Source organism: Plasmodium coatneyi, chromosome 12 (assembly GCF_001680005.1).
Source record: "Plasmodium coatneyi strain Hackeri chromosome 12, complete sequence".
NCBI lineage: Eukaryota > Apicomplexa > Aconoidasida > Haemosporida > Plasmodiidae > Plasmodium > Plasmodium coatneyi.
In genome coordinates this window covers 4,332,758-4,345,775 of record NC_033567.1, presented here as the reverse complement: position 1 = coordinate 4,345,775, position 13,018 = coordinate 4,332,758, and the positions used below count along the sequence as shown (strand labels likewise).

At 42.3% G+C, this 13,018-nt stretch overlaps 2 protein-coding genes across 2 annotated transcripts; both read right to left on the bottom strand.

Annotated features, from left to right (window-relative positions):
* Positions 1-7: 7 nt before the first annotated feature.
* Positions 8-5,657, bottom strand: PCOAH_00046360 (Uncharacterized protein; the record flags this gene model as incomplete). The annotated part of the gene is made up of 15 exons (XM_020061420.1): positions 8-213; positions 407-540; positions 762-2,626; positions 2,752-2,830; positions 2,973-3,016; positions 3,161-3,223; positions 3,398-3,461; positions 3,619-3,749; positions 3,950-4,027; positions 4,216-4,285; positions 4,433-4,572; positions 4,709-4,863; positions 5,029-5,167; positions 5,287-5,427; positions 5,592-5,657. 15 exons carry the CDS (start codon positions 5,655-5,657, stop codon positions 8-10), a joined length of 3,375 nt encoding a protein of 1,124 aa, XP_019916247.1.
* Positions 5,658-6,781: 1,124 nt separating this feature from the next.
* Positions 6,782-11,209, bottom strand: PCOAH_00046350 (Uncharacterized protein; the record flags this gene model as incomplete). The annotated part of the gene is made up of 1 exon (XM_020061419.1): positions 6,782-11,209. One exon carries the CDS (start codon positions 11,207-11,209, stop codon positions 6,782-6,784), a length of 4,428 nt encoding a protein of 1,475 aa, XP_019916902.1.
* Between the last annotated feature and the right edge of the window lie 1,809 nt (positions 11,210-13,018).

Here is a 13,018-nt window from a genome sequence, read left to right as displayed (position 1 = left end):
GCTTATTTTAAGAGGACCCCTTCTTTGCCTTCTCCTTGGGCAATGAAATGTTGTCTAGGATGCCCTGAATGTAATTCACCTGACTGTCCCGCATGTAACTCACCATGCTGTTATTTTTTTTGTAATTTTTTATAAAGTCAAAAAAGGTTTCCCTCTCTTTAATTATAGCCGCATATTTGTTCATGACCCGTTCGATATCCTCCCTATGCACAACTTCGTACGTAAATAGGAAAAATGGATACAGGACGGACAACTTCATTTCCGTTTTTTTTTTCGAAATAATCGCAGTTTAATATGAACAGGAGGAATTCGCTCACTCTGGTCCACACTCCGAGGTACACCTCGAGCAGGGCGCGTCCCGTATGATGCTCATCCGTGTGGGCTTCTGTGTGGCGCTTTTCGTGACCATTTAGCCCCCCCTGGACGAGTTCGTAACATTTGTAAAACATAAACACGTTTTTCACCAAGTCGGTAAAGTCGAGGTCCTCTATCGGCGTCATCTTCATTGCGACCGTGAATTCGACCATATCGAGGAAGTGCCTGCGGCGGGGGGGAAAAAAAAAGTAAAAAAAAGTAGTGAAGAAAGTATAATGTCACCGCTTGGGGGGATTCCCACATGAGGTATGCACACACAGTATGTGCAGGTACTCGTGTCTACTGGAAAACACTCTCACTTTAGGCCACCCCCCTTGGCCCAACAGTTCTTGCCTCATAATAGCAGTTCGCAAAACCAACGAACGCTGAAATATGGAAATAATTACATGACAAAGTGGAGGATCGTCCTGGTGTAGATTGCCCATTCAGCTACCCGGTCATCTACATGCGCAACCTTCCCCCCTACGGCAGTCACCCCTGCTAAATTCCCACTCGTAACAATTTCAATCTCATTTTTAAATTTAACAGAGCTGATCAGATGAATGCTCCGCAAAGTGTTGTCAATTAAAATATCCCAATCGTGTGGAAAGTTGCTCCTCTTGGATGTATAACAAAGGAAGAAGAACGAAATGTACAAATGAAAGTACCCTTTTATCTTAGCACTTTCATAAAGTACCAACTGTACAAAGTTGAACTCGCCCTTATCTTCATAGTGAGGAGAAATAAAATGAGGAGGCAGCTGGAAATCGCTCTGTGCCAGCTTGTCAAATATGAACAGAAGATAAGAATTGAATTTGAAAACGAAATTGTGTATAATGCTTTGGAATGACTTAAATAACATGTGGTGATATTTTTTCTTTTTAACAATGAGGGATAATAGAATAAGAGTATTGATCTCCTTTTCTTCATTTATGTAAATTCTTTCTTTTTCCTTTTCGTCCATGGGGTCGTCTTTTTTGTTGCAACGCAAGGAGGGCCCTTTTATCCCACTTCCCTCATCCGAGTCGAGTACCTCCTCTTCGTCGGCGAAATAACCCAGCGCATCCTTATCCACAAATGGGAGGTCTCTACCTGCGTTAATGAAGGGGCTTCCCTTGCTGGCAGATGCCCACTCCGCCTCCGTGCAGGTGTGTAAAAAGACAAACTCAATACATGCATTCAAAATGTGCATGTGTGCTGAAATGACCGACTCGAGTAAGCTCCATTTGTAAAATAACGGGAGGATAAATTTCCTACACACATGTTCATTCTTAGCTCTGTGCAGAGAGAGTAACTCCCTCCGACCGTACTTGTGTATTTCCACATAAGTGTCCTGATTGAGGTTCACATATTTAAGTATCTTGAAATAAAATTGCTGCATTAGGGTATCTATGCTGGCCAGGAAGTACTCCTCCTTAAATTTGTTTCTGAGGAAATTTTCAATATTTTCCGATCCGCACAATTCGACTTCTTGATCATTCTTTGGCTTCAGCAGGTAGGCCACGCAGAGCAGTAGGGAGGCGTACTTCACGTACTTGCCGTTGATAACGGGGTCTTCCAGGCACTTTCCCGTGTTAGTTGCCTTCGGGCATCCCTGTCCATTTGCGCCATTTACAGCGCTCCCCACCCCGAGCAGCACGGAGTTCTCCTCCTCACCCAACTTCACGTTAGTAATTTCGAACAGCACGGAAGCCAATTTGTAACGCTGCACCAGCTCTAAATTCGTAGCGAACTTACTGATACAGATCATGAGAGCAGGATAATCATTTAATAGATTCACACATTTCTTTGCCTGCTCCTTTATGGAACAATTCCACATAGAATAGGTGATTAAATTGGAAGACAGTTTTAAAAACTCACAGATCTCCTTATTTTTTACTCTCTCATGGTGCTCATACTTTACATAGGACAATTTCTTTATACAGGACTGCACGTTGTATGTGAACAAATCCTTGGTGACACGCTTTATCAACTCACTGAAGTCGATTTGAGTAGAAAAATTTTCATTTAACTGTTTGTTCAATTCGAGAACAAGGGCGATGCAATTTTTCCGTATTCGTAGAGACTTATCATTTATGAGGTTTTTTATTCTGTAGAATATTTTTGCAAATAGCTTGTGTATCTTCTTATTCTTTGCCATTTCGTAGAACCCAAGAAGGACTTCCACCTTTACGTTGTCGTGTTGCTTCTCCCTTAGGAGCTTGCTGATCAGCACTTCCACCAGGGCGGACCTTTTCTGTTCGCTGATTATTTCCCACAGTTCGTTCAGCACCTGGGTCGATATTGCACAGCGGGGTAACGGAACGGCGTTAAGAAGCGGCACCGACGCAGAGGTGGTAACACATTGTGGGTCTATTTCAGCACCCACTTGGGGCACTTTTTTTGTACTCTGCTTACATGACATATGCACTTAGCCACGGCCTGCAGGACGCATGCGTTTACGTCTTCTGCCAAGTCGAAGAGGGCCTGATAGGCTCTAAAGCACATAAACACACAGGGTGGAGGTGGTGAATATGTGCATACACTGAACCCCCAAGTACGGGGTGGAGGGTAGCAACTTTGGTGGCACATTCATGTGATGTGTCCCTCATTCCAGGTGACCACCCAGTTTAGCTTACTTCTCCATAGAGGCTAGGTAATTCACGTTCTTTATGCAGGGGTCCTAATTTAGCACCGTTGGAGGTGTAACAAAAGGAAAAGTATAGCAGCGGGTTGACGAAACGGAAGGAACATTTTCACTAGACTGACGTTAAAGTGGTGTACTCTTCCCACTTTTCCACCAAACTAAGGTCAAATTGTGAATTACCACGACAGGGAAAATCAGCTGAAAGATGCACGTAGCGTTGAAGCGAAGTTTCCAATTGGGCGACTATAATAGTTTTGCAGAAAGGGGGCATTATCCACACGGGGGAGTTATTTTTTTTTTTATCCGTCATAGGTACGTTTTCGTTCGTGCATACACACAGCGTGTACCTTTTAGAATCCCCCTTTTTGGGTGGCATCCAAAATGTTCCTCTAAGTACCTACCCACAGGGACACTTACCATGAGGCTCCTCCAAATAATAGGGTCGTAAATTTTGAAGATCAAATTGTTGATGCTCTTGTCCCTTGGGGGAATGAAGCGGGGACAACGAATCATGGCATAACGTGAGGAAGACAATGTGGGTAAAAGGAAGCAGAATCGATCTGGTTTGCCCCGTCACATGAAAAATGTAATCGCTTTAAATGCCAATAACACAATCGATTGCATGTCCTTTTCTTTACCCCTTATTGTTGTGGAATATACTTAGAACATTTCTGAATTTTGCTGCAACCTTAATGGGACACTTTAAGGCCAAGTTCACGAGGTGCTCAATTTGTATCTCCAGTGTCTCCTTCATCACTCCTTCGCAGTTCTGTTAGGCAAGTTGGGTGGGGAGATTGTGGAGGGAGGAAAAGTTAATGACTCCAAAAATTGCAGGCTTCGCCATGTGCACTTATAGATATATAGGGGTAGCTACACAAGTATGCTTCCCATGTTGTTGCATGTGTACGCATCTTCCTCTGCATGAGTGCACAGTGGTAACGGGGTCTACCCCGTTTTGCCATTTCATACCTTCCACGTCGAATGGATAATTTGTGAATAGTGACTGATGCTGTCATGCGAGAGGACAACCGTGTTGTGCACGAATTTCTGTTAGCAGTCGGGGGGAGGGGGAGCAGACAGACATGAATGTGCCATTCCGATCGGACAGGCAATCCAACCTCGGGTGAGACTACCTTATATGTACTCCTTAGAAATGCAAAGGGACAACGCTCTTCGATTAGAGACCAATCCCAAAGGAACTTTTCCCCCTTTTATTTTTTATTTTTTTTTCATACGTTAAAAAGATGAGACGCTATACTTTCATGTTGAGACCAAACGTGTGCCAGAAAGAATTTTCCATCGGGGCTGAGCAAGGGGTGCAAAAAAGGGTGGACTAATTTTATTCTCCATTCGGTTTGTGCACACTATGTGGGGGATAACATAGTCACGTATTTTTTCCCACCATATTTGCTAATCACCACCACGTGCAGGGTGCCCATCCCACTCCCTTACTGTGCATAAAACTTGGGAAGATTCAGTGAGTAGGAACAGAGCAGATAGAACGAGTTGGTGGATTTTTCTGGAATTCCCCATTTTATATATTTGCACAAATCTTTGTTCTTTTTGAGTTTACTTATGTCTGCGCTTTTGCCCTGCGTGTTGCATGTGAAGGAGTGGACATTCCATTTGGGAAGGGGGATACAAAGATATACACACGAGTGAAGACATCCTAGCAGGGTTTCTACTCTTCCAACAGAAACTTTACCACTCCTGTGCGTTCATGGTTACCTCCGAGGAACACGTCTTCCACAACAAAAATATCAGTAGGTTCACTTTCACATGTGCCGAAAATTCATTTTCTTCTAAGTTCAGTTCGCATAACTGTAATAGACATTTCCCGAAGGACATACGCACTTCTCTGTCGCTTAGCATGAATTGGATCTCTGCAGGTGAACGCGATGGGTTGGCAACCCCGTGTAACGTTACGGTGTAACTAGGGGGAATAAGTGCTCTGTGAGAAACATCTGCCTATACCGATCATCATGCCACTAAAGGGGGTTCTGCATGTGGTCAATCCTGTGCAAATCTCGCCCCCACCCAATACTAACCAATGAGCTTGTAAAAAAGGGCGTAAAAATTACTATCCAATTTGATGTGCTTCTTCCTCTTATCACTATTCGCCAAATGTTGCAAATATATACATATGAAAATTATGCACGTCAATAAATACTGCCTGTCATCTTCTTCCTTCAAAGGGGAAAGGGAAAATGGGGTGTTACAAGTGGGTCTGTGTCACTTTCATAAGGGTGCTAAGTACAGAGTTTCCACAATATACTGCTGAACACTGTGCAACATTGCAATCGTACCCTAAAGAGCAAAGTCGAATTCTCTGCGTCGTAAAGGAGCTTGTCTGGAGGGGTGCGCTCCTCCAATGCCTTGTGCAAAATGAGCCATATCTCCTCATATTCCTTTGCCTTGCATGATTGCAGGGTGGCTAAAAGGTCGGGCTTGCGAAGGGGTCAGGTTGCAGGGAAGTAGGAAAAAAAAAAAAAGACGCGCGCAACAACATGTATGTGTTGGATTCTCTATATTGTTGCAACAGTAAAAAAAAAAAAAAGCAGCGTAATTTACACCGGCGGACACCTTGCCCAGCAACCCGCTTCCCGCTTACCTTCTTTTTGCACAACTGTTTCAAGTGCGCCAACTGGGTGAGGTCCTTCATAATTTCTTTATACATCTTTGTGCGCAGTATGATGGATGGTCGTACTGTTTAGGGGGTTCAGGTGTACAAGTACTTAATGCGTAACTACACAATTACATAACTACATGTATAGGTCGCTCCCTCCGATTAGCTAGCACGACTGCATCACTCCCTTTCCTGCGATCACACTAGCTTAAGAAGGACAACCGTTTGGGTAATTCCTCGCAAATTTTCTGTCAGAAGTGTTCTTTAGCCAAGATTCAGCGTCCACCTAGGCGTTCCGCTTATCGCGTCACAGGTGCATGTGCATAAGGTGTTCCACCGCTAACGCTCTGCCTGTCCTTCCCCAGTTTTTTTTTTTTTTTCCCGAAATTTCCGCTACTACACAATAACGGTGTATTGACTTTCGCTAATTATGCGATGTTTTTGAATGTCCAAAAAAAAAAAAAAAAAAAAAAAAAGACGGCAAAAAAATGCCAAAAAAATGGCAATAAAACAACACAGTAAAAAAACAACAAAATACAGCGAAGAAACACAAGGTGAAAAAAAAAAATGCGGTTGTTTATTAGCAAGTACGCAGACACAAAATCAGCGTGTGGCTAACGTGTAGTACAGAGAGTAACGTATATGGGCATGTTGAAGCAAGAACACGCCAAGGCACAAAGGCGGGGTAGATAAACACATACACATATGTGCACACACGAATGTTCGCACACACACCAAATGGAACGGTTTTAAAGTTATAAGTTGCAGCAAGCAGGCGTGGAATCCGCAGGGGGTCCGCAAGACAGACACATGCGTAAACCCCAACGTGCGGAAGTACATACATACATGCACGTACACGCATGAGGAAACAAAAAAAAGGGAAGGAAATTACAAAAAAGGCCAGCTACACGCATAAGCACTCATGCGTTAACGCTCCCGGGTGAGGAAATTCCTAACCGTTTAGGGCTGATCACTCAGCGCCTTGCGGGGAAACACAAAAATAGCTGTCTTGGGGCGAAGCACTCTCCTTCCCACACCCTTTACTGGGTCGGTGGGTAAGAAGGTTCCAGTACAGCGCGCTTTTTCGCAGGACCATTGGGTATGCACACGGAATGGAAAAAAAAAAAGCGTCGCTTACCCATCCAATGAAGTCAAAAAAAAGAAAAAAAAAAAAATCACCTGTTCTCATCAGACGATTCGATGTTAATACATTTATACACTGCACACTTATCATTTGAGTGCAGAACGTTCCCCTTCATTTTTTCATTCACCTCGTTAAGATTTAGTATGTTCGTTTGTGAGTTTTTTTTTTCACATGGATAGTCATTTTTCATTTTCCTTTTCTTATAGAGTTGCATTTTTTCGTTAAGCATGTTGTTTGAATTTATACTTTTCTGTTCGTCTGCAATAATGAGGAGGTTTTCTTCGGTGCCCCTCTTCCTCTGCGCGTTGTAAATGTTGCTTCTGCTGTTGTTGTTCATGCTTTGCACGTTGTTCACCCTTTGCATGTTGTTGTGGTGCATGGGGGAGGAGTTACTAAAAATGTTGCGAATGGTTTGCAACTTATTGTTATTCGGTAGGGTGCTGTGCGGGCGGCTTTGCAGACGACCCTGATCGTTGCTCACCATGCTGGGCATACTCGTCCTATTCGTCATGTTCGTCATGTTCGTCATGTTTGACATGTTCGGCATCTTTGGCAGGTGGGTCTTGGGCTGACCAGCATAGCTACTGTTGCCGATGCTCCTGCGCTGCTCCTTGCCAACGTTGTGGTTGACCGTCAAACTTCCCAGGGAGCTACTATTCGTGCTGCACTTCTTCTTCGTTATATTCTCTATCAACATGCTCATATTTCGGCATTCGCCTTTGTTTCTGTCTCTCTCGTTAGCAATTTTTGTCATCATCTGGCGCTGCCCAGTGTGGGAGTCTTCCCCCTGACTTTCCTCATCATCGGAACATATAATAATATGCGTGCTGGACGATATCTTCTTTTCATTTTTGTTGTTTTTCTTCTTATCCCAACTTTTTCTGGACAAATCGTTGGATGGAATCTTGTTCTGTTTCTTTTTCGCCGAAGAGTTGGTCTCTTTCGTAAGGCTATTTTTAATCGATTCACTTGTTCTCTTCTTGGATGGCACTTTATTATTACCCCCATCCGTTGTTACACCTGAGTTGGCAACGCCCATGGGGGAGCTGCTGTTTAGCTTACTGGACATGTCCATACCACTGTTCATACCTGAATGATTATTTTTTGCAGATCCCTGCTTCTTATTCGATGCATTTTGTGAACGCTCCTTAGAATTGCCCACCAGCAAGTCATTACTGACCATACTTCCACTGCTGCCACCACCCCCTTTTTTGTAACTGCCTTTATCCACCGACTCTCTTTTCCCTCCCGATTTGCCCTTATGGCCCTCTTTACCATGTTCCTGTTCATTACCTGCACCTCTCTCCTTGGCATTGTTGCGACCTCTATAATAGGCATTATTCAACTTTTGCATTTCGCTTGTATCAAAAAGAAAAACTTTTTTATTTCTGCCTTTATCATATGGTATGTCTACTTTATATTTGTCCTGATAAAATTCTACCATGGCCTCTACATAATCTGGGGCTATGAGGATTTTCGTTTTGTATCTAAAGTTAAACAGGTTGGTCAATATTTCTGACACGGTCATGTAGGGGAACTTAACAAAATGCTTGTTGTGCTTTTCCACCAGAGCTTCAAATCCTGCTGATATCATATCTTTTAAAAAGCACTTTTGCTTTAAAAACATTTTTACGTAATGTAAAATGTCGTAAGAAATATCCACAAATTTTTTAAAAAATTTTTCCAATGGATTGTTTTCTTCCTTCTGTTCGCTATTGGGGTTCGTACCTTTGCTCGCCTTGGGACCACCCGGTTTGACGTCCTTACTGCTTTCGCCATTTTGGGCGGGACCCTTACTTTTCTCTCCGTGCGTCTCTATCAATGGGAGGATAGCTGCAGATGGAGAGCTGGCAGCTACGGTGGTGGCCTCTACTGGTGCCTCCCCTGGCGCCGCCTTTTTATCGTCTTGTAGGTCGCCATTCCCCCCGGTGGACTCCTTTTTCGGTAAACCATTGTTTTGCGCACAACTGTAATCGCTGCCCCCTATTTTTTCCCCGTCTATCTGTTCGATAGTGCTATTATTCGAAAGTTGCAGAGATACACTATCGCAGTTTCCTTCTGCGTTTTCATTTTTTACGTTGACTAATTTGACCTTGACACCTCCTTCCTCTGGACCTTGGGCTAGCTCCTTCACAGTGCTGTCCTTAGCAAAGTTGGGAGTAAAGATACATTCCACGTTCCCCTCGTGGTGGGGTGCACTTTTCGCACTATCCTCCTTTTTCAAGTGAACATCGTTACACGCCTTATCCTTTGCTTCATTAAGTGCTTCTTCCCTGCCCTGCATCTCCAGCACGGCGCTCTTCTTCTCCTTCTCTGCATCTCCTGCGTCTATCGGTTTTCCACTTTCAGTAGACCCTTTGCAACTGGGCTCGCTATTAACAATGGCATTCTTGTTACAATTGGTGGCCGCTTTGCCCCCGCCTCGACCGGGGGAGGAGCCCACTTTCGGTCCGTTTGCGCTACGATTGGGGCTACCCCCCTTGGTCGTCTTTGCAGTGTCGACGGAGGCACCCGCAATGGTAGTAGCACCCCCCCCATTTGCGCCTTCGCGAGCCAGCTTCTCCTTATACTCCTGGAAGGCCCTCCACGAAGATATGTCCTTCAAGATACAATTCAAATGTGTCTTATTATTTTTTTCAAAAATTTGTGAGTTCTTTATCTTGCTAACAAATTCCTTCTCGCAATTAATGAACACCAAAATGTTGTAATTGAAAATGTGTTCGAACCATATTCTACAAATGTCTATATCGTTAAGCGTGTTGGACGTTTTATTCATGATGGTTGTGAGCCACCTCAGTTGTTTTATATCGATGTCAACATAATCGTCCAATTTTTTGTCAAAATGGTTTAGCATGTTCTTTTGTTTATCTCTAACTTTGAGAAATATGCTGTAAATGTTCCCTTTTATGATGTCCTTTATATCTTCTATGTTAACCTCCAAAGGGAGAGCATCCAACTCCTTTTCTAACTTCTCGAAGGAGCTGATAAACTCTGGGGGAATGTGCCTTTGGAATTTCTTCCAAGCGAAAGGGTTGAATATGATGTCCTCTTCAGACCCTTCTGACACTTTTGCGTCTTCGTCATTTTCGTCTTCGGACGAGGATGCTTCGACGTCTTCTTCACTTGAATATATAATAAAATCGTTTATATTGTGTTCATAATTTATTATGTCCATGTCGGACTGGTTTAATTCTATTACACTCTCATCAGAGGAGTTGGAGCAGGAGGAGCTGTACGAAGCGTACCTCTTGTACTCATGACCACGTTTGTAGAAATCCGCGCCGTCCGCATTGTCATTGCCCTTCATCATGTCAGTTGTGTACCCTTTGGTGTTATTCTCTTCCCTTTCTTCATCGCTACAATATACGTACTTACACTTGGAGCTGTAAAATGAGATGAAGGAGTTCGGGTTTATGTCTGCATAATCGTCTGACATGTCCCCACTCCATACACTGTATTCATCTTCTATCTGTCTTGTGAGAATTATATCATTTTTCGTTTTGTTCAATTCTTTATACATTTCTTCGTCATCCAAAAATGGATCGTTAATGTCGTAAAACATATCCCCCCCTCCAACTTTGAAATACGTTGTTGGGTCACCCACTAAATGCTGAAGGTTTATCCTATCGGACAACGAGTTTATACACCTTAATAAGGGATCTAACGACTCTTGCTTCTTTTTTTGGAGGTTAAAATTTTTATAATCTTCACCAGGCATAACGGATGTACCTACTCCGTTTCCTAGGCTGCTTGAATTTCTTGACCCATTCTTCCCTTTCGCCATTGCTGATTTGTCATTTGAACTGGGCATGTTGCCCATGCTCTCCACATTTTCACATAAAAAATGTTGTGGGCTGTGCGCATGTCCCACCATGTCAACATTTTCGTTAATTATTACGTTCTTATTACTGTTATAGTTTTGGTAATACACAAAGCTGCATTCATTTTTATATTTATTTAAACATTCCGAGTAAAAGTCAACTACCATGCACCCTTTTCTTACATCGTCCAGGTTGACAAATATGTTGGTGCCATGTTTATATCGCTGAAGTATGAGGTCTTTCTCATCCACGTTTTCTTCCTCTACTTCTTCCCCTTCATCTGACAAATTTGTTTCATCATTCAGCTGATTTTGCTCCTGCCCTCCCCAGTTTCCTTTATTTTCCGTCAGACCGCTCTTCTTTTCCTCCTTTTTCATGTCCGCATTCGTCTTCACGACAGGATTACGGACATTATTATTGTTTACGTCCATTTCATTTTTGCTTACGCTCATGCCAAAAATGTCTGCGTTATTTTCATTTTTATTTTCTACATTGTGGAAACCTCCGCTTTCGACTTCTTTTTTTTCTTCATTCACATGATACGCTTGTATTTTGTTGGTCTTGCCTTTTCTTTCATTTTTGTAAATAGCCTTTGTTTCATGTTCGCCGCTTTTGTTACTTTTTTCGATAGTAGCCATTGATTTTCATTCTACTGAAAAATGTATGAACGGGTCAGGCAAAACAAAAAAAAAAAATAAAATAATAAAATAAAAATAGCTAGCTCATTTGGCTTGCGCATCCCTTTCGCAGCAATGACGGATTTGTAAAGGTGACTTGGGTTTATATTCCAACTGAGTGGAGTTTCTTGCCGTGTACAGTTGCATGGAGATGAGCAGCTGCGCTTGGGCATCCCTAACGGGTCTTCATTTCTTCGGCGAAAGGTCCCAAGTTCGCTTGGTCCCACTTCGCCCCCCTTTGCCGATTATGCGTGTTTCGCGCGCTCTGGCGTTCTGTGTGTTTTTCCCCTTTTGCGGCTGTACTCGTTGCGCTAGTTTTGTTCGTTTTAATTTTTACGCCACTCAGTCGTTGTGTGCGCTTCAATCGGCATGTTTCACGTAACCCTTTTTAAACTCAGCTTTGTTTTGCTTTTTGCATAATTATGCAAATTGTATGTGTTCACATGTGCGTGTATCTTTGTTACGTTTTTTTATTTTTTTACTTTGTTCATCTGTTTGATAGTTGGTTTATTTTTAATTTTTATTTCTTGCTCCCTCTTGGCAATACTGCCCAGCGCGATTTTTTTGCTTAATTCCGTTCAGAATATTTGCGGCGCTTGCTTGGTTCGTTTCGTTTATGTCGTTTGTTTGCCTCTTATATTGTCTTTGTCGCTACTGGATGCCGAGCGGCTTACCAGTGCGGTGCATTGTACGCAATTGGGGAAAATGTACACTGTATGTGCCATGTTATGTACTGCACTGCGCTGTGCTACATGAGCATACGGACGACCAACTTGTGCGTGTTTTCCCCGTCTGCACGAGACTCGACAAATTCGTGTGCGAGGAGTTAAAGGTAAAAATATGCACGGACATGTGCAAGCGTGTATAAATACGAAAGTGGAAATGTATGGATAAATGTCCCTGCAGTGGCATGTACAAGGGGCTACGCTCGCTCACGTGCTGTATGACGAGCGTATCTGTGTCACCTCTCCCCCATACGTAATATACGCTATGCCTTAAAGTGGGGAAATTTTAAATAGGCACATGAATGTGTATATATGTATATGTATGAATATATATTCGCACATACTTCATGCACAGTGTGGGGTTACCCACGAAATGAATTTTGAATACTTTGCGATACAGCCCTTGTGCAATGTTTTGTCGACAACTACTCTATATAATAAAAAGGGAAGTATTGAATGCGTTAAAGTGAGCAAGTGAAAGAGGGACATGTGCTACCTCCCTTACGCGAGGGTGTTATCTTCAGTAAGCACGCGAACATGTACTTCACATGCACGTCCATACGTTCCCTCTTACGTATTATTTATATGCGCATTATTTTTTTGCCCAACTTTTCCTTTTCTTAAAAGCATAATCTTTGCGTTAAAGAATTTTTCTCTATCTCTTGACATTAGCGCCATTAACGTTGCAAAAAAAAAAAAAAAATAATAAATAAATAAATAAAATAAAATAAATAAATAGCAATAAAATGACAAAATGGCGAAAAATGATAAAATAAATTATGCCATAAAAAATGGTACTAAAACGTTACATATGCATTGCGTTTCCTTGTTTTTTTAAATTTCTCTTCTCTAATTTAAAAAAAAAAACGCATTTTTCATTTTTCGTTCATCACACCTATGCCAACACAACTATATAAATATATGTAGTACACAAAATTTTCCTCTTTTTTTAGGAATATATATTTTTTCTCATTTTATCCTCCTTGCAAGTAATTCAATATATGCTACATTTTATTGCTATTTTTCAAAGCCAAAAAAAAGTTGG